Raw genomic sequence first — 21,660 nt, 5'->3', positions numbered from 1 at the left:
ATGGTGAAAACACTCTAACTCGAAGACGTGCGAACAAATGAATGAAGAGAAAACTAGAAATCGGCGACGGTGAACCGATAGAGAATTCCCAGACTGATAAAATAGGCTATCGACGGTGAGCACCGGCCAAGTAGAGCCGCTGTTTTACTTTTTTGAAAACGTCAAGGTCGGCCGTGCGTTCCCGCGCGCACCGACAAAACCTGGCCGCCGTGCGCATATCTGCATGTGGAGCAAGAAAAAACGGAGGAGACAGCAAGCGTTCCAAGGGAAGAGTTTACCTTCGTGTTGACTCAAGCTAAGGACTCAGGCAAGTCAGGGATCATACCAGTCACCTCTCATCATGGTCATGACTAAGGGATTCATATCTGGCCAGGAAACTCCCACTCGCAGCGTGAAAGCTGCGAGGCCAAACAGAACAGGGTGTGCCGAGTCGCGATCAGGAAATGTTGAGTTCTACTAACAACATTGGTTAGCTAGGCGCAGCAAATTCTTGTAGATGCCAGGATTCCAGTTCACCAGTACCTCACGGACATATCTTGCTCGACACCCACCAGCGGATTGAGAAAAATGACCAAGATGGCTTGGAGAAAGGACGTCTTCTCCGCCTGTCTTTCCCAGCATCAAACAACAAGATTCGCTTCGCCACTGGCCCTTCGCTCTACAGACTAGACGAGGGAGTCGTAAAATATCGGTATTTTACAACTAGACTGCACATCGCTATACATCGATCTGTATGAACTCGGGTGCGTAGCCGCTATGATGGCACAAACTCTGGCCTCCGCGGCCGTCGCCATTTGTTCAAAATGGTGGTCGACACTTTTTGAATTTTGTATGGTCGTGGTGGGCCCTGAATTGGCAGCCAACCAGCAAAACGTTTGTAAGAAGCAGCCGATAATGTCATCATCCGTTCAAGATCAAAGGAGAATTATGTATAGACTGCTGAATCAGACTCGTTGAATTCTCTCCTGTGCAGTTTACCGCAAAAATTCCAAATAGAAGGAGCAGGCTGAGCCAGTATCCTTGGCTGCAAAAATGGAAATAGGGTGATTTTTTACACAATGTCGTGTCACATGACCTTCCGAATCAGACTGAAAAGGGCTACGCTACGTCCCTGTTGTACTACAAGCAGCCTATAAAACAGGATTTTCCCTTCTACAGTCCATTTCAAAACTATAGACGCGTACCTAGGCAAAAACCGTTATGCCAGCATCTATACCACATAAAATCTGTGATCACTTTGTGCATAAATTTTTCCAAATTGGGCGTCTGTTATCCAATCCTTTAGAAACTATATGAGAGTAATTGTGGAGCGATCCTGAGCAATATTCCGAAAACTATTCTCAAAAAGTTCCAGCCAAATTTGAAATATTTCAAAAACCCTACGCGTCTATAGTTTTGAAATGCACTGTAGGCAAGTCAGCAGTATTTAGGGTAGGGCCATACTTTAGTTGAAGAGTACTGCCAGTTCTCAAGTGCAGCTTACTTGCCAGGAGGGGATACACCCCTTGCCGGGAGGGGATACACCCCTTGCCGGGAGGGGATTACGATACACCCCTTGCCGGGAGGGGACCCACCCCTTGCCGGGAGGGGATACACCCCTTGCCGGGAGGGGATACACCCCTTGCCGGGAGGGGATACACCCCTTCTTAGGAGGACTGAACTACTCTATGTGAATGCTGGCAGTTTCAAAAGTCAACGCTTCTAAATAGGCCGTTTGTGGTGTGGATTTGTAGCTACTTTCCGGTAATGAGGGTTCATACCTGCTGAGTCACTTCCTCGTGTGTTGCAGCTAGTTGTTGTTGCTGCGCTGCAGTCAGTTGTTGCCGTGTTGCGGTCAATTGTTCTGGTGTTGTTGTCTGGTTGTTGGTAGCGGGTTCTTCTAGCGTATCACTCCGCGCCGACAGTGCAGTGACGGATGTAGCTTGCTGGGTTAGCTGTTCGGAGATAGAGTCCAGTCGACGTACAACAGCTGGTTGTACCGTGGGAGGACGAGGCTGTAAAGATCACACACAGTGTAACAAAAACAACCACACCACCACACAGAGCATACCAACACAACACCACACACAGTGTAGCCAACACAACAACATCACACACAACATGAAGAGAAAAGGACTTTAGACGTTACTACTTCTTTTGAAGTAGTTATGACTACCCAACTTTCCGTGTATGCAGATTTAACGCATGTACCATTTGCTCTCCATGAATAAGAACAAAATTACTGATACTTCAACAGTTCAGAACAATGCTAGTCTGAACTCTGAGCTCCTGCTTTCTCCGGCACCCCGACTTACTGTACTACCAGCCAAACAGAAAACTCAACATCAGAAGAGGATCTGTTCAACCTTGCTCCCCGCATGCTGGAACCCACGCGTACACAAACTGGCGACAACGGTATCATGAAGTAACGTGAGAAAGTGTGGTGCGTACGCTCGACTGACAGGCACATGCGACATGCATGCAGCTTTCCAAGCACTCTGTGTACCATATATATATATACCACAGGGACTAATTTACTTCAAAAAAATTGCATAGCAATAATTGCTACACACCTCTATGTTTGCATAGCAACGCAACAATTTTGCATAGCAGTTTTTTTCCGTCGACAATGCAGTCTTCAGTGCACTTCCACTTATACCGTCAACAAACGCCATGCTGCCTCAAACCACGAAGCGAGGACGCCTTCTCCCTGCACATCTTGCAAAATATCTTGGTCACAGCTCCACCACTCGACTCTGCGCGAATCCATTCTTTTTTGGGATCAAATTCAGCAATTTACTTGTCCACAGTACCTTGCTTCACAGACATGCCGGCAGTGAAGAGGCTTCATCAATAAGGCTAGCAGAATTTTACAAAGATAAGTCCTGAACGGTCGAGACGCCTACTGCTAGTGGAGCAACGCGGTCTAAATCTCAAAAGCAGGTGAAGTACTTGTCGACACTCGCCTCGTGCTTCCTGGGCTGCACTTCAAGTAAAATTTAATATTAGTTAGTTAGTTTCCAAATGCACGTGCTGCGGTGCGCGTGCGGAGATAGTGCGACATATGGCCATGGTCCCGCGGCCCGCGCGTGCGTATGGTGTAAAATCTACCTGCAGTGCAGGCTGGACAACCACACACACACAGTCTAATCTAGTCACAGTGCATGGCGCGCCATCTCGTGGCGCCAAACCAGCCACACACACTGTAAAGCTACACATGTGCATGCGCTACGCGTGCACTACAACTTACAAGTCTATGTCCAGGGCCATACTTAGCTGTATGTTGTGTCGCAGTTTACCGCCACTCACTACGAACTTCGAATCGCAGACACTGTGTTTTGCGTCGCAAATTGCGATGCGATACCGGTTAAATTAGTCCCTGTACCAAGAGTACATGACCTCATGTACTCTACTCATGTACTCTTGGTATAATTATACCATGTTTGTACACCATTCTGCTGTGGTACATTTGAAGTGCGGATCGGTTACCATGGGTACACAAGAGCACCGTGCGCAGGCACATAACTGAAGATCCACAACCGCCAAAGTAAAACGACGAGATTGTCGCCCGTGACATATAAATTTATAAACCCACACATTCAGCAGCAAATGATTTAATCAGCTGCGAATTACTGCGAATTCAGCCCAATATGCAGCGCAAGATTTGCTGCAGTTTTCGAAGTTCCGCTATTTTCCGTGGGGACAGGTGTGCCACTACAAAATCCCCCCCGTCTACTCAAGATACAGACTCTCTCCAAATTTCACCTCTGGGATATGTCTCGCTGAAAGTTGCAGTCATGTGTGAAGTTCATGTACACGGATACTCTACCGGTGTGTGTGTGCGTGCGTGCGTGCGTGCGTGGACGTCGTTATGGATGACTTTGCGTCGGTTGAGCCACCTGTACCAACATGTGGATGGTACGATGCAGCCCAAAACCGTCCTGAGTGGCGTGCCATTGCCCGTCGACCACCCAAGGCACCCTCTGCTGCTGGCTACGGTTGCGCCTGCGGCCGCATGTTCCGTCGAAGCGGCGACCTGAAACGCCATCAGTCATTCTGTCGTGGACTGGAGAAATAACAATGCGCTATCATTGCTACGCAATGGGCAAGGTCAAGGTGTGTGCGTGTGTGTGTGTGTGTGCGTGCGTGTGTGTCAGTGTGCATGCATGCAAGCTACTTTGTGTTGAGTCTGTTGCCAACGAGCTTGGCTGCTTGAAGGTGTAATGTTGTACCTGCCACCTTTCCTGGTTTCACGGTTCATGTACTCTATACTGTAAAAGCACCGCAGATTGAGTATTTCCCTCCTGCTCTTGTAGCAGTTGAGCACTCTTGCGTGGGGTAGTGCCTTTGCTGTTTGCGTTATCCAGAGCTCACTGACCTGTCAGTTTGAGCACTCTGGCAAGGTACGTTCGGGCCTGATTTAAATCTGGCTTTGGAAAATTTATTTTTCATTGCTACCAGGTTCGGCCTCATTTCCTCTGTGCTGCGCTGACGAGTCCACAAAGGACGAAACAGTTCTGTCTGCAGATTGAGTATACTGTAAAAACATGTTTTCTTCGGTGTAACTTTAATTTCGGCGACTTTGGTAGAGAAACCAGGCACCTAAATTTAAATCACACCTACAGTCCATTCATAAAAAAAGATGGACGTCTAGCTTTCGGCCATAAATGGGTCAAACTTTGTGAGTTTTTTTTAGAATTTTTATCTGCAATCCCCCATGGAATCCTCTTCCAAATACATGTATGTTTCTGAAGCCTATTTTCCCAATAAAGCAAGCCCTACCAAGAATAGGATTTCGGCCAGATTTTGCCCCAAAAGCACTGAATTCGGAAAACCATCAAAATCCAGGCCGTTTGACCCTGCCTGCAACAGTGCGCGGTGCGGTTCGAACCCCAGTTCGGGTACCCTTTTTGGACTTTTTTTCCATTTTCCAATTATTATTTTGCAGCACTGCACTCTGTGCGATAAAATCACGGAAAATCGCCAAATACGGGAGCTTGCCAGAGCCAGGGCTAGGCCCAGACAAATCCTGCCGGCAATTCTTTTGGCAAAATATCGAAGAATTGATAGAGCAAGAATTGCCGGCAAAATCGGAGCAAATTATCGAGATGTTGGGTAAAATCGATGCCTGATACGTGAATTTCCTTGTTTCTTACCCGTTCAGCATGATACAGTGCCCAGGACGAGATCATGTCGCCGAAATATCACCGGGATTCACTGTGGATCGACATGATTTTAGAAGAACTCAGGGACACGTGCGTGGAAACCCGTGTTGAGAAACCGACCCTGCGATTTTTATGAAACGTTGTACGGGATTGTACGGGAAGTGGAAAAATACACGTTTTTCCGGAGCAAAATGGAGCAAAATATCGAGTTTCTTGTGCCACGCTCGGCAAAATACTGTAAACCCCCTATTTTAGAGACACATAAACCTTAGCGAATTTAGCGAATCAGTCAAATTCGCCAAAATTAGGGGTCACGAATCACTTTTTTTCCTTTTTTTTAGTGATTTGTACCATCACATAGATGTACATGTGCACTGCATACCTGTCTGTGTTCCTGTGTAGTAACTCAGTTACTACAGGTGTGGAATCCTGATAATTCAAACCTCAAAATGCCAGGGAAAAACTTCAAATTATCCGGACATTCGAATTATCCCAACATGCACCCACAGCGAGCGGAGGCAGAGCATCAGCTGTGCCGTGTGTCAACTGAGCCGATGGTCCAGTCTGTGATATCTCGTGCCCCTGGTCCTGCTGCAGTCATCGCATCCTGCAGGACTCTTGCTTCTGCGGCGCGCACAGAGCGTCGTGCTCAGCAGCAATCCGTTCTGACCAGCATCAAGCCCTCTCTGCCGGACCAGCAGCGGCTTCTGGTCGAGGTTGCCGGCGATGGTGGCGTATCAACTTGGCTAGGTACCACGCCCACGGTCTTAACTCCAAGCAGCATTTTCAACAAAAATGACTTTCGGAACGCTTTGTGTCTGCGCTATGGTTTGGCTCTGGGTAGTGTGCCTTCATCGTGCGTCTGTGGTCGTGACATGACGACTCATCACGCATTCACGTGCCCCAGCGGAGGGTATCCTACACAGCGCCATAACCAGTTGCGGGACCTCTTTGGCGACACGCTGGCAGAAGTGGTGTGTGACGTGGAGTCTGAGCCCCCACTGGCTCCATTGCAGGGTGAGGCTGTGTCTGGCAACACTGCCGATGGCGCTCGTGTGGATGTTCGGGCTTGTGGCTTCTGGTCGCGGCAGCAAAATGCCTTTTTCGATGTTCGGGTTACTCACCCAAGGCCATCTTTGCTGTCGCGATCACAAGTAATGAGCCAATTGGCTGATCACGAGCGCCAGAAGAAGCGTCAATATGCCGACCGTATCAATAGGGTTGATCGTGGATCGTTCACGCCCCTTGTGTTCGCCACGAATGGCATGTGCAGCACGGAGACCACTGTTTTCCTGCGCACTTTGGCTGCGCGAATTCACGACCGTCATCGCGACCTACCGTATTCCCTGCTTGTGCGGCAATTGCGCTCGAGGATAAGTTTGTGCCTTGTGCGATGGCAGATTACCTGCCTTCGTGGTGCCGTGCGTCGTACGTCAAGAGACATGCTGGTGGCGGCGCTCATAGCTTCGCCATGGAGTGCCGAGCCCATGCTCATCTTTTGACCTGACTGTGACCATCAATGTTCTTTTCACATGGATTGATCTTATTTATTACTTCACACCAGATCCATTTTTTGTTATTATTTTGTTTGTTTTGTTTTGTTGTTTGTTTGAATGTTTTGCTTTGATTTACTGTGGCAACGTGCTGACTGTGTTTTATCCATGTTAGGGTGGGGGCTATTTGATCGCGGCTTTTTAGTGGTTTTCATTTCATGTTTTTGGGTGTCTCTAGCATACTTTCATTTGCTGTTGCTTTATACCTTCTCTTTGATGGTTTCTGTTGTTCATTTGGATTGAAATAAAAACGATTCCCCTAGTAGTAGTAGCAGTAGCAGTACCAGTAGTAGTAGCTAGATGAGTTATGTATTACCGAAGCAGCTGTCTGAAGGAGTTATCAATATCGTCTACGGAAGTGTCCTCGCATTGGTGATGGTTGTGTGCAGGAGGGTGCAGTGTCTGCTCTAGGATTGTAGGACAGCCGGGTACACGTGTACCTGGCGCAACCATTTCAACCGGGTCAGAGCCGGGTACACATGTACCTGGCGCTATCTCACCAGCCGAGTCACAACTTTGCCACGGAAGTGCGTCGCACACCAGGAGCAGGTCTTCTTTTTCGTCTCCATGTCGTAGACAAGCCATGGACGACCTGTTTTCCAAGAGTCCTGAAAGCATGCAGGGCTTGTGGATCCGCCTCTTCGCTGGAGGCTCCATTTCCAAAAACAACACCTCAACGATCAAGCTCGAACTGAGCACGTGCACACACGGGATACTGACTACTTTCACTTCGACGCGCACCTCTGCATGATCTGTCACACATACAAGCCATGTAGTCAGTCCTTTCAAAGTTCGAACGTGTAAAGTACCAACCGGGTCAGAGGTGACCCGGTACTATATTTTCAACCGGGTCCAAGCGCCGCCCAACCGGGTCGATTACCCGGCTCACCCGGCTCTGAAGCAGACACTGGAGTCTAGTCGGCTAAGAGCGTAGTGTAGTGGTGGAGGTGATAGTCAACATTTTCTTCAACGGCCGAGAGCTCTGTCGCACCCTGTAGTAATAAATAAATGATATTATTAAAGAACTGTTTCAGAACACAGTTCGTCCTCCACCTTGTAACATACTGTCATTCACCAATACCTGTATCCATGGCATGTTCCCATGGACACTGCACAAGTAGTAGTAAACACCACTTCAAATACATTCAGCAAACTACAGTGCTACTCAATGGAGAGGTTAAGATTCAGGTGATTTCCGACGTGACGCGCAATTTCACGTCAAATTCAGCGTAAAACTCCAAGTTTCGACGCGAGCTGCAGGTCACTCGCGTTGTTTTCGACGCGCGAGCGAAATAGCGCGAGCTGAACTTTCGTGTCACCTCGGAAATAACGTGCATCTTGACCTCTCTATTGAAATGCAGTCGCGTCACTCAACCACGCGCCGGGCTTTCCGCACCCCTACGGCCCTAGGCTAGAGTCACCTGTGAACACCAGGGGCACGGAAATGCGGAATGATGCAAGGCGCAAACTATTATTAAACTATTAAACTAAAATTAATTTACTTGCAATGAGGGATGCGACTGGATTTCACTGAGCAGCAGGGCATAGATTAACGGCCGGACATCGGACATTTTCGGCCACTGACCGGACGTTTTCAATTTCACCGGACATAGTGTCCGGTCAAAAAAGGAAAAAAAGAGCAGCAACCTTTCGACCGTTTTATGCAGAGTTGGGCTTTCTTCGGAGCTTCGTGCCAAATGCGACTTGCATATCGTACAACTAACACGTCTACCCCGTAGCCTCAGGCGTAGACTTCACCAGATTTACTTGATCCGCCTGTAGCAACGCGCGCGGCGCGGTTGCTACAGTCAATTCACACTTTCGACCTTTGCCTTTGGTACATGGTGTCGACTTCGCACTTGAATCGATGGGTTGAACTGCAGTCTGCAGTGCAGTTGTTCGCTCTTGAGAGGAAGATGTCATCTTTTATTTTTTACTCTTTCACTGACCAGGAATGCAGATAGTCTTTTAGAATGTCTTGTGGAAAGCGAAAGGGAGATTCAGAGGACTTGCCGCTGGGCAAAAAGTCCGTGGTGTGAAGGCCGCTTCTTGCGATAAGTGGATCTCGGACCATGATGCAGACAGAGCTGACTACTTCCGCCTGGCTGATTTATGACCGGCAGAAGAACGATCGGCTGTTAGCAGAATGTTTGATGTGTTCCGTGTGCATCAAGTTTGTAGACAGAGTCCGCAGTTGTAAAAACTTCAGCGAGGCTTTCATAACCGGATCCAAGAACCTGAGAACATCAGCGTTCAAGGATCATGCTGGAACGGAGATGCATAAACGAGCAATGAATCTTTTCCGCAGGCAAGAGTGTCCCGCTCGAAATGCCCCCGAATTCGCTCCAATTGCGAAGGCACTGTGCAGGATGGACGGCCGTGCTGCCGCTATTGCACGACGCAAATTCGAACTGACTTACCTTCTCTGCAAGGAGCATATCGCGTTCGCAAAATTCTTCACTGCAACGCTTTCTTGTACAAACATTTGTCGTCAGTAAATAGTTCAGTTTCTAATACAAATAAATAATATTATTGGCGAATTGTACAAAGTAATGTGTGAGATACGTCCACACAAGAGTAGATAAACAAGAGTGTGCAACTCGCGGATGGGTTGGCCCACGGCGGAATTTTTTGTTGATGTAATCTTTTCGACGACGCACGCACTGCGAGCCTTTTGGAGAGGTTTCCCTCGTGCACTTGGCCGGGCTTTACACTACATGGTCGATGCCCAGCACGTGCTCTCACACTGCTCTGCGGCAAAGTCCGCGTTTCTGAAAAAAAAGGTGACGTGAACAAAAAATTCCGCCGTGGGATCTACTCTTGGTCCACATAATGAGTCATTGGGAATATACTTCAGTACTACTAAAATAAAAGAAGAAACACCCTGAAAATGTGTTGTGGAAAATGTCCGGGCATGTCCGGACAGATTTCAAAACGGAAGGACATTTGTCCGAGCTAAATGAAATCCTTAAGCTATGCCCTGGAGCAGTACTCTACTTCAACAAACTACTTACCGACGAGAGACTGGTGAGCAGCTGCAACTCTCGCTTCATCTCCTCGTGTACTTCCTCGGCGGTCGGTCGCTCGCTCGGTTCATTGGAGTGGCAGCGAATTGCCAGCGGCTTCAGTGGGTGGTCATCAGGGAGTCGCCGAAGATAAGCAGCTCGCCGCGTTGTCTCTGCCACCACCTGCCTCGTTTCCCGTCCACTGGCGGCGTCGCGCACAATTACAACGGCCGGACCGTTGATCAGGTCGATCCCTGGCATAACACCAGTGATAACAGCCAGTAGCGTAACTCCGAACGAGAAGATATCCAGCGGACGATCATAGTCAGGTTCCTCTACCAGGGCCTCCGGCGGCATAAAAGCCAACGTCCCGGGGCAACCAGTCATGTCCATTCGAGCCGCCTGGACTTGTTGCTGCTGTTGACGAGGGGATGCCAAACGTACGAACTTCGCAACACAGAAATCACACACCTTTGCGACTCCGTTCTTCATCATCACATTTTTCGGTGCGAGGTCCCGGTGGATAATACCACGAACGTGCAGGTATCGGATACCGGCCGACGTGTCGCGGAGGTAGCCGATCAGCATCAAGCCATCCTCCCGATCCTCACCAATACTCAACTCTTCCAACGTCGAAGTCAGCAACTCCAACGCGAGAGCAGCGTTTCGCCCAACTCTAGCAATGCCCAGCAATTGACAAAGATTGGGGTGGTGGATACGACTGAGACGGAAGACCTCTTGCCCAAATGATCTAATTTTCCTCTCTCGGTCCTGAACACCAGGCTCAATCAAAATGGGATGCAGAACTTTCAGGGCGATATCTATTCCCTGCCAGTTCAGCCGATACACGGCGGCATCGGAGCCACGACCCACTTCATCTTCTTGCGTCACTCGTACGTCTCCCAAGAATTGAATATCCTGATTTGTCAAGCCTAACTCTCTCATCAATCCGGGCAAAGCTTCCTGCTCCATTCTCTCTCACTAACGAGACACTGCTTTCATTGAGCAGACACACCATCCATGTACCAATGAAGCGCAGTGGAGTGGTGCGGACACTACAACTTTAGTACAAGCATTGCAACTGATTGCATTTCGGAGGCTCGGCTAGCGGAATTATTTACGATTTTCTGGTCGAGTTGTACTTGTAGCTGCTGTTCGTTCTCATCATGATGTAGATCTACCCGCGCAGGTCATTATAGCCTATGTAGCCTATGTTAGTATTGTACACATGTGTAGGTAGGTGTACACTGTGTCGTACTACTAGTACTTACTAGTAGAAGTACAGTCTGTAGCGGACATGGAAATCCAGTCGATTGACCGGGGCCGGCGCCCTCAGCGCGTTCAGTACGCTGCGTGCAGTGCACTTGCTGATCCGATACGACCAGCGCGCTGCAGCGATTAAAAATGCATGTATCATTGTATGTACCGCTTATCCACGGCCACGGCTGCATGGCCAGCGCCATGCTGTGGCCTGGGGCCACTACTACTACAAATGTAGTACTACTACTCGTAGTGTGCAGCGCACGCGCAGGGTGCAGAGCATGTGTAGGGTGCAGCACACGCTTAGAGTGCGGCGCACTAGTAGTGTGCAGCGCACGCGCAGGGTGCAGAGCATGTGTAGGGTGCAGCGCACGCTTAGAGTGCGGCGCACTAGTAGTGTGCAGCGCACGCGCAGGGTGCAGAGCATGTGTAGGGTGCAGCGCACGCTTAGAGTGCGGCGCACTAGTAGTGTGCAGCGCACGCGCAGGGTGCAGAGCATGTGTAGGGTGCAGCGCACGCTTAGAGTGCGGCGCACTAGTAGCGTGCAGCGCACGCGCAGGGTGCAGAGCATGTGTAGGGTGCAGCGCACGCTTAGAGTGCGGCGCACTAGTAGTGTGCAGCGCACGCGCAGGGTGCAGAGCATGTGTAGGGTGCAGCGCACGCTTAGAGTGCGGCGCACTAGTAGTGTGCAGCGCACGCGCAGGGTGCAGAGCATGTGTAGGGTGCAGCGCACGCTTAGAGTGCGGCGCACTAGTAGTGTGCAGCGCACGCGCAGGGTGCAGAGCATGTGTAGGGTGCAGCGCACGCTTAGAGTGCGGCGCACTAGTAGTGTGCAGCGCACACGTAGTGTGTAGCGCACGCCTAGGGAATTTTACAGAAGACATGTGCGTACATATACATGGCCGTCTCAACGTTCGTGGACTGCAGGCTTCAAGATAATGTTGGAACCAACGACCGGGGGAAACTCTAGATTTACTCACAACCCCATCCCCCCCCCCCCCCCCCCCCCTCCTCCCTCGGATATCGAGAAGTTCCAACACAGGAAAATGACGAGGTCCAGGTGGCAAGGCAAGGGAAGTTGAATGCTATGAAGCTCTAATAATTCTTGGGGACTCGTGCCACGACAATACAACATTGACGTCATTTCGTATTTATCCTCTTTTAACCTACACTGTAGTTCTAACAATTCAACACACACGTACCTGCGGCAATGAGGAAAAGAACTGAACAACACCCTGGACGAATTCGTGAATCTCCTCTGCATCTGGTCGACGGGCCGGCGGGTCAGCAAGACAGCGTCTCAGCAGGTCCTTCAGCGGGTGGCCGTCAGGGATGCGAGCAAAATCCGCGCGTCGCCGCTCCAGTTCAGGTATAGCAACGTGGCTGCCGTCAGCTGCCTGGCGCGATCTTGCTGCGAACATGAGCTCAATGGAGGGCATCACACCGCTCAGCACGCTCATTGCCGTCACTCCGAACGAAAAGACGTCAAGCGAAAGATCGTACCTTGCTCGGCCAGATTCCGTCTCTTGCAACGCCTCTGGCGGCATGAATAACGGTGTGCCAGGCTGTCGGGTCATGGACTGAGCGGCTTCACGGAACTGATCGGCAACGCTAGGCAGTAGCTTGGAGACGCCGAAATCCGTGATTTTGGCCACACTATTGGCAACGAGGACATTGCTTGGCTTCAAGTCGCGATGTACCATCGGGATGGAGTGCAAGTAGCGAAGACCTGCAGCAGTGTGTTCGATGTAGCGCATCAGCTGAAGCAAGTCCTGTCTGCGTGCACCAACGCTCATTGTTTCCAGTGTGTCGGACATCAATTCCACCACAATGGCTGGAGTTGTTCCGACCATGCCCACGCCGAAAATGGGACACAGATGCGGGTGGCGAAGACGTGCCATGCGTGCAATCTCTGCTCCAAAATCATGCAGTACGACGTCGCGTCCTTGGTTTCTTCGATCAATCAGGATAGAATGAAGTGCCTTTGCGGCCACCTTTAATCCACACCATTTGGACTTGTACACCACAGCAAATGAGCCTCGACCCAACTCATCCTCTGTTTCATTCACGTCCAATGTACCCAGATAGGGCACTTCAGCCTGGTTCAATCCCAAAGCGGTGAACACCGCATTCTCCTCAGCGGCCATTCCAGCAACTCGCGTACCGCCGACCACTGGCACTATAGAATAATTGTAAGCGACCAGGGACAAAGTCTTGAAAGAGACGAAAACAAAGTAATGGACGAAGGACGATCGATCGTGAAGTGCCGACACCTACTACTAGTACTAGTAGTACTAGTACTAGTAGATCTACGTCTAGGCCAGGCAGGGAATCGTAAAGGGATTTTACGACTCCCTGCCTGGCCTGGTCAACACGGTTGCTGAAGACTGAAGTACTACCCGACGACAGACAGATAAAATAATTATGACTCATTCATATTGACTTTGTTTTCCATGGACCATGGTTTAGTGATCCTGTTACCAGGTTACTGTAGATCTCTACACTGCATGTAGTGTAGATCACTCATGAGTCATGTCATGATCAGGGAGTCGTGTAGATCCCACTACTAATCAAGGGCGTCGGAACCGCACCGGCCGGGGCGGCCATGGCCGCCCCACTTTTTCGGCCGTTTTTTTTTTTTTTTTTTTTTTTTAGCACACTGCAACAAAGCGCGATGATCTCAGCGCAAACGTGGCAAATCCTTGTCCCCGATCGTGGTTTGTTGCAGAATCATAAGTCCATGTACACTGAAATGGCACCAAATGCCTGGGAATGCTTGCAATTGGCTTCAATTTTTGAATTTTTTTCCCGGGGGAGGGTAATGTTTGTCCCCGATCGTAGCATCTTCTTGGTTTTTTGCAGAATCAAAAAGTCTTTCATTGTAGTTACCGTACACTGAAATGGCACCAAATGCCCGGAAATGCTTGCAATTGGCTTTAATTTTTGAAATTTTTTCCCGGGGGAGGACCCCCGGACCCCCTTCCATGGCCGCCCCACTTCCAAAGTCGTTCCGACGCGCCTGCTAATACTGTCTGTAGTCGTGTAGATCTACACATGAAATAGTGGATCTACGGATCTCACGGCTTTACGTGAATTTGCCCTCACTGAACTAAGTCGAAGTATATTATCACTGCCTTGCCGTCAGGCCGTCACCAACAGCGATGGTTCGACTCCCCTTCGCCTTTGCCATGCAAGTCGCGTTGTAGTCTGACAGCGGAAATGAGACAGCTGAGCTCATAAAGGCCGCGGTCACACCGAGCCCGATTCAGCCTTTCAGCCAAAAAAGCCCTTTTTTTGGCTGAGGTTTCCACGGAAACGGCTGAAAATCGGGGCACCAGCCACTTTCAGCTTTCAGCCCTTTTGCCAAGTTTTGGAAGCGCTGAAAAGCTGAAAGTGGCTGAATAATTTTGGCTGAAGTGCAAGAGTGCAAGAGGAGTTGAAGAACTTGAGTTGACGTTTGTTGTAGTCAGGTAGTTTCTTCTTCTCTTGTATTGTAGTTGTGTGAAGTGTTTTTTTAAAGGTTTTCGTTGTCAGCCATGGATAGTTGGAGCATGGTAATGGAGCGCCATTGCTCGAGCTGCGGTACGAAGCAAAAACGCGATATCAGACGACAATGAAAAATGATTCGAGCAAACGAGCCTGGATCTTCGCAAAAGTTTGCTGCGAATGAAGCCGGTGCCGGGGGCGATACTGCTCGTTCTCCCAGTCAGAGACATCCCACTCAATACATGTGCCCATGGCCCAGTGCTGGATAACGTCATCGTTCCAGGCACCGGGACTGCGAAGGGCGCACCAAAAACGCCGTTTTCTCCTGCCAAACATTGTCAAGGGCAAGATTGCCAGCAGATCCTCCTCAGTATCGTCTTCATCAACAAAGTCGTAAACGTCTCGCTTCCTCCGGCGACAAAGCCTGGTATTTGTCACCATCGGCAAAGTGAGGTGATTCTCAGGGGAAATTATTCGGATCATCACCATTAAAAAATATAAATTGTGTACTCATAACAACAGCAAAAATGAAGAAAGTCAAGTTCCATAACGTTTTCTTGTGACTGTCATCAGTGGAACGCCGTCACATAAAAATGTAATAACTAAAACACACACTTATAATTACATGTAGCTAATATGGTTTCAGGTAGAAATACAGCAGCCAGCAAGTACAAAAAGCGAAGTTTGCACCTTTGCAAATGTGTGAATATAGTGTATGTGAGAAAGGTAGTGGCAGATGAATGTGATACTGTGTGAATGAATGTAATGGTGTAACGTATCCCACCGCTGCCACCAATGTAACGTGCGTCGGCGAGGCTAGGAGGCTACTACCCACAGTCAGTCAACTAACGTATCAGAACTTACTCCGGCACGGCCTGGAGGTTATCTTATATCAAAGTGAAAGTGAACTTGCTCTCTCTCTCTCAGCTCAGCTCTAATCTGAGCTAATCTGATGGTGGCAGAAAAGACAGCAGCTTTTATAGGCAAGCAAAGTATGTATAGCAAAGCAGGCGGCGGTAGGAAAGTAAGGTTAGTAAGCCATTGCAGTGATTACGAAATCATCCTTCTAGTACAAGTTCTAGAATAGTGGAGAAGTAAACCTAGAGCATCATTGCTATACAGGTAGCTGAAGTGAGCATTGCGTAACATTAACATAATGACTAAGCGAGGTGTTCTAGAAGATGAGATATCTATATTATGCAATTTAGTCAGCAACATTACTCATAGGGCATTATGACGTGGAAGGTCTGGAATAGTCCGGAACAACATGACATACATGTACATGAGTCATGACTGTACCAACTAGTAACTAAAAGGAAGTGATACTAGAAGTGATTACAGCAGCATGCATGGAATCTATGATCTTCTAGAAGCGCGGTACTCCTGATGTAATCAAATCATAATGTGACTTGTGAGGTACATGATGTAGGACTTGTCCGAAAGTAGTAACAAGAGTAATTATAAGAGTCATGCAAAGTACTAGTCATGCGTTAACTGTAAAGCAGGGATACTACACCCTCCCTTCCTACACTAAATCACGCCCTCGTGATTTGACAGAGAGTTCGATGATGTATGATGAACAGTACTCACTAGAACTAGAAGGCACCGTCAGTAGGTGGACTGGACAACTAACTTGCATTCACGTACATGTATTCTTGAATCTTGAACAGAGTGCTTGATATTCGGACGAAAGGGTGACAACTGACACTAGAAGTAGTAGTAGTAGTAGTAGTAGCTCGAGCTCAGCAGCAGATCATAGGAGGCGGTGTGAACGTCATAGTAGATAGCGTATTACTTGTAGAGCGTCAACCGGAATATGGCAAATAATATCGGAAATGATAACATTTTTAGAGTAGACAGAAGAACTGAACTGATAACAAATCAAAAATAGAAGCACACCAGGTTCTCACCATCTCACGGGGTCAAAAAGGGAATATTGTCCTCCAAACAGGACCGAAAAACCACAGTTCACTTGCTGCACAACCCTGGCACAACCTGCCAGCCAAATCGCAGTTCCAAGCCGAACTGAGTACACAAGGGGATTCTCACACACATTGTCCCAGGTTAGCTAGGTAGACCGTGGCTCACCATGATCGGACGCCTACCGGACTAAACTGGATTCACTCACTCGCATAAAGGAAGACTGAAGAGAATAGGAAGACTGAAGGAAGACAGGAAAGAGAATGCCATACCTGGAATCAGCTTACGTTGGACATGGCGCTTGATCGGTAGAGACGCTGTCCGTCATCATTTCGGGCTAGGGGGAGACATGGCGGGCGAAGGAGTAGCGGCGACTGACGCATCAGGTTGGGCCATACTGGTACTGGTTCCACCAATAAAACAATTTACCGCTGCCATCAATTCTGTAGCGCGGCTGCCATCATTGCAGTACAGATACTAGGTGGGTTCGAATCTAGCAATTATAAAATTGAACCACCGCTGCCACCAATGTAACGTATCCCACCGCTGCCACCAATGTAACGTGCGTCGGCGAGGCTAGGAGGCTACTACCCACAGTCAGTCAACTAACGTATCAGAACTTACTCCGGCACGGCCTGGAGGTTATCTTATATCAAAGTGAAAGTGAACTTGCTCTCTCTCTCTCAGCTCAGCTCTAATCTGAGCTAATCTGATGGTGGCAGAAAAGACAGCAGCTTTTATAGGCAAGCAAAGTATGTATAGCAAAGCAGGCGGCGGTAGGAAAGTAAGGTTAGTAAGCCATTGCAGTGATTACGAAATCATCCTTCTAGTACAAGTTCTAGAATAGTGGAGAAGTAAACCTAGAGCATCATTGCTATACAGGTAGCTGAAGTGAGCATTGCGTAACATTAACATAATGACTAAGCGAGGTGTTCTAGAAGATGAGATATCTATATTATGCAATTTAGTCAGCAACATTACTCATAGGGCATTATGACGTGGAAGGTCTGGAATAGTCCGGAACAACATGACATACATGTACATGAGTCATGACTGTACCAACTAGTAACTAAAAGGAAGTGATACTAGAAGTGATTACAGCAGCATGCATGGAATCTATGATCTTCTAGAAGCGCGGTACTCCTGATGTAATCAAATCATAATGTGACTTGTGAGGTACATGATGTAGGACTTGTCCGAAAGTAGTAACAAGAGTAATTATAAGAGTCATGCAAAGTACTAGTCATGCGTTAACTGTAAAGCAGGGATACTACAATGGTGCGTGTGAGTGATTAAACGTTTTCTTTGCAAAGTTGCAAACTTCGCTTTTTGTACTTGCTGGCTGCTGTATTTCTACCTGAAACCATGTTAGCTACATGTATATAAGTGTGTGTTTTAGTTATTACATTTTTATGTGACGGCGTTCCACTGATGACAGTCACAAGAAAACGTTATGGAACTTGACTTTCTTCATTTTTTGCTGTTGTTATGAGTGCACAATTTATGTAATTTATTGCCATTTTACGACTATTGTCTCCTCGTCGATTGTTTAAATCATCACCATTGTACATAATAAAATACAGATAGCGATGCGGCTCTTCGTTTCCGAATCCATTCTCAATCCACTGTGATAAATCGCTCTTCTCTCTCTCTACTCCTCTCTCTTTCTAGCTCTTTTCCAGATCCCTACTTCTCCTTCCATCCACGACGGGGCCAAGTGGGCACAGGGGTCACAGGGGTCATCCTCCAAAATAAAGAGTGGTGAGACCGCGGCCTAAACACGAGCTACAGCCATGGCCAAAGGCGTGAACAGGCTAGCCACCCAGTGCAGTGCAGCAAGTTCACGGTCTGTCATGGTGAAAAGCGGTTGGAGGCCCTCTCAACCACGTGCTAGCACTAAAAATAATTAGCCGACTTTTCTGCCAAATATCGACCAGTCGATACTTGTACTTGGCTCACCATTCGTACAAGAAACTCGGCCCAGATTTGTCGAAAACTTGCACTCCAACACAGTCCACAGTATTGCATGCAGGCAATTATTATCGCCCCGATCTTGAGCCGTTGAGGATTTCCCACGCGGCCGAAAAATCTGTCTGGCGTGGACCAGACATCAGACCAGGCATCTGAACCGGGAAACTGAACGCACCATTGCTAGCAGTAGCACGATATCGGTGCAGACCAGTGAGTCGTATATACCCGGGTTACCCCGGTGTACGACTCCCTGGTGCAGACCAGGGGGTCGTAAAAGCACTTGACGACGGGCAGTGGATCCAGTTCCATCAACTGTTCTTTGTCTACTACAGACAACAAACACACAGTACAGGACTTGTTTTTCGTGTACTCTGACAAGAAAATGTCGCGTTCTTAAAAATCTTGGAGTTCGTTCTTAGATCCAGGCTGGGGCGTTCTTAGATTTCCAGCCTGGACGTTCTTGGGCGCCACGTTCTTGGGCGTACGAGTCTACTGTAGTGTAGACTAGTGTAGTACTAGTATTACTACTACATTTATCACTCCCTTAGTATTGACTCACATAGATTTTTGCCATACCTAAGCAGTCAAATATTCCTGCATATTTCACTCCTTAGGGCTGTATAGGGCTTGAAAGTGCTACGTCACTCCATAGCAATGGCATAGCAACAATTTGAAAAATTCGAAAACTGGATCCACCTGGATCCAGTTTTTGTATGGATCCAAGCACATTTCAAGCGGTCTCACTCACAGCAAGGTGATGTTGCCAGTGAAACTGACTGATTTGGCTAGTGCCAGTAGTGGGGGCTGGGTGACACCGGTGGCGAAGTAAAAGTTGCACCTGCATACGACATGAGTGGGTTGCTGTGCACCCACATACTGAGGCAATAGCAAAGTCACACCTTAGTGGATCCAAAATAGAAATCTGATGTCAATTTACTACTCCCAGGCCGTTTTTGACGTCATCACTTTCAAGCCCTATTGACTGCTTATTTGACTGCTTAGGGGTCGCGCAGTTGAACGGACCGGTACGCGGTGCCTACTGCAGCATTGTCACTGCATGAGTAGGTGGTGGTGCAACGGTTGTGCAATCATAAAACCAGGATTCATGAGGTTATCGTTTTGGAATTTGAAATACGGACTGTTTGTCGTGATAAATCTAATATTGACTTCGTACTTGGTCAGTATAGGAAATAAAAACCTCGTAAAAGACCTCGGCTTCGCCTCGGTCTTTTACTCGGCTTTTATTTCCTATTGTAGTGGGTAGCCGAGTAGTCGGATGGAGGCACACACAATAAGACTGTGAAGTAGGTTTCTTGGCTCAATCTGCCTGAAGTTATGGTTACAACTGCTCCGGCTCAATCTGCCAGGAGGGACTCTGAACGGAATATAACTGCTCCGGCTCAATCTGCCAGGAGGGACTCTCTTCTCTGCTATGAGCGAATCTATCTCTGGTAGAGCAGATAGGGCTTATATAGCATAGACAGCATATACATGGCAAGGGGAGAAATAGTAGTGCAAGGAGAAGACGTACAAGGAGATAACGTGAAAGGAATAGGTAGGAGGAAGAATGGACCTAAGTAGCGAGCAACCATTAGGTAACAGGAATGCAATCTACCAGTATGAAGGAAACTAATGTGAATGGCAGGCAGGGTAATTGGGCGTGAAGGTTACTAAGAGGACAGCGGTTGGAAAAGCCATTTGACTGTGTGCGAGCTAGGACATGGATTCTGGGAAGACATCTGGCGGAAGAAGAGAAGCGGAAGATATCTTAGAACTAGTAATCAAAAGAGTTAGTGATGAGGAACGGGCTATAGGAATCAATGTAATGTAGTACAGCATGAATGTGTGCAACATGTATACAGGTCATGCCGTACCGGTCTGCAGGCAGGGTTGTCTAGTAGTCCTACTTCAAAGTATTAAAGTGGTTGCTGGGAGAAGCACTTAGGAGTAACCGGTGGGACAAGAGTTGGTTATAAGTAGGGCCAGGGATACTACACTATATTGACCTCGTACTCAGTCAATATTAGATACGTATTACATTTGTACTTGTAGTAGTACTGCAGTATACCAGGTATACCGGCGGTACCGGTAGTAAAAGCGAAATCGCTCACCGCTGCTTGTGAACAGTTACCATTGGAAACGTGTGTGTTTGTTGTGTGTTGACTAGTACTACTACGGAGGATTAGCAAGACGAAATTCGCGTTCGCGTTCGCTCTCCAAAGAAAGTCGAACTCAGTGACGGAATTCGCGTTATGAGAAGGATTAGCAAACAGAATTCGCACATGCATGATGTTGACACGACGTAGGCAGTGCAGCGTGGTAAATTTATGACTGCCCTGACACGAATCCACGATTCGTGTTCCGACTACTTTTCCGAACGAAAAATGCGAAAGTTCGCAATCCAGTTCGCGAACTGAAAAATGTTTGCGAACGCGAACGCGAATTTCGTCTTGCTAATCCTCCGTAGTACTGAAGTACTAGTACTAGTACTAGTAGTACTACTACTAGTACTAGTGACAGTACTAGTGTTGTGTGTTGACTACTACTACATGTACTAGTAGTACTAGTAGTACTAGTGTTGTGTGTTCGCTTGCACATGACTTGTACACATGTGTATGTTTCGGTGTGACCATGGGGACCAACTGATCAAGTACAGTCAAACCTCGTTAGGACGAACTTCAAGGGACTGAACAAATTTGTTTGTCTTATCGGGAGTTCTTCTTATCCAGATCTGACAAAAAATCGATATGCATATCAGATGGATTGTATTTACGTGAAGGTGCATGCTGTGGTACATGGGAAGCATGTTATTCTTAGCATAAGCCAGAAACAGGTCAGTACAATGAAAAAGTGCAATGAATCACGACTGTGTCGAAAGTTCGTACAACGCACTGATTATTTTGTTCAAAACACGCTTGAAAACAATTTGCACTGTACGTACAATATCACCTCGACTGTTGAAAAAAAAGAAGAAAAAAGGCAGCCAGCGCACGCGCACGCTCGTGGACCGAAAGTTCGTACTACATGTACATGACCACACTGACTTTGTTCAAATCACACTTGAAAATAGTTCGTCTTCGCGAAAGTTCGCTGTACAGAAGTTCGTCGTAAACGAATAATTTTGACTTGAATTGATGCCTGGCCAACCATAGGATTGGCCTTAGTTCGTACTAATGGAAAGTTCGCCTTATCAGTGTTCGTCCTAACGAGGTTTGACTGTAAGTACGTAACCCGCAATAGGGCTTGAAAGTGCTACGTCACAGCATAGCAACAATTTCAAAAATTCAAAAAATTAATTGGATCCACTTGGATCCAGTTTTT

General features: G+C 47.9%; 1 protein-coding gene across 1 annotated transcript in view; it reads right to left on the bottom strand.

The window, feature by feature from the left end:
- Positions 1 to 13,253, bottom strand: part of LOC135813116 (serine/threonine-protein kinase OSR1-like) — a 17,962-nt gene extending 4,709 nt beyond the window's left edge. The window contains exons 1-2 of the mRNA XM_065326334.1: positions 12,165 to 13,253; positions 1,761 to 1,994 (exon numbers count right to left, since the gene is read on the bottom strand). Of these exons, the coding sequence (XP_065182406.1) occupies positions 1,761 to 1,994; positions 12,165 to 13,109 (1,179 nt within the window). The 5' untranslated portion in view covers positions 13,110 to 13,253. The remainder of the gene's footprint in view (positions 1 to 1,760; positions 1,995 to 12,164) is intronic.
- Positions 13,254 to 21,660: the final 8,407 nt, after the last annotated feature.

Source organism: Sycon ciliatum, chromosome 3 (genome assembly GCF_964019385.1).
Source record: "Sycon ciliatum chromosome 3, ocSycCili1.1, whole genome shotgun sequence".
NCBI classification, from domain to species: domain Eukaryota; kingdom Metazoa; phylum Porifera; class Calcarea; order Leucosolenida; family Sycettidae; genus Sycon; species Sycon ciliatum.
Note: the sequence above shows the minus strand (reverse complement) of the source record. Positions and strands in the feature narration are given on the sequence as shown.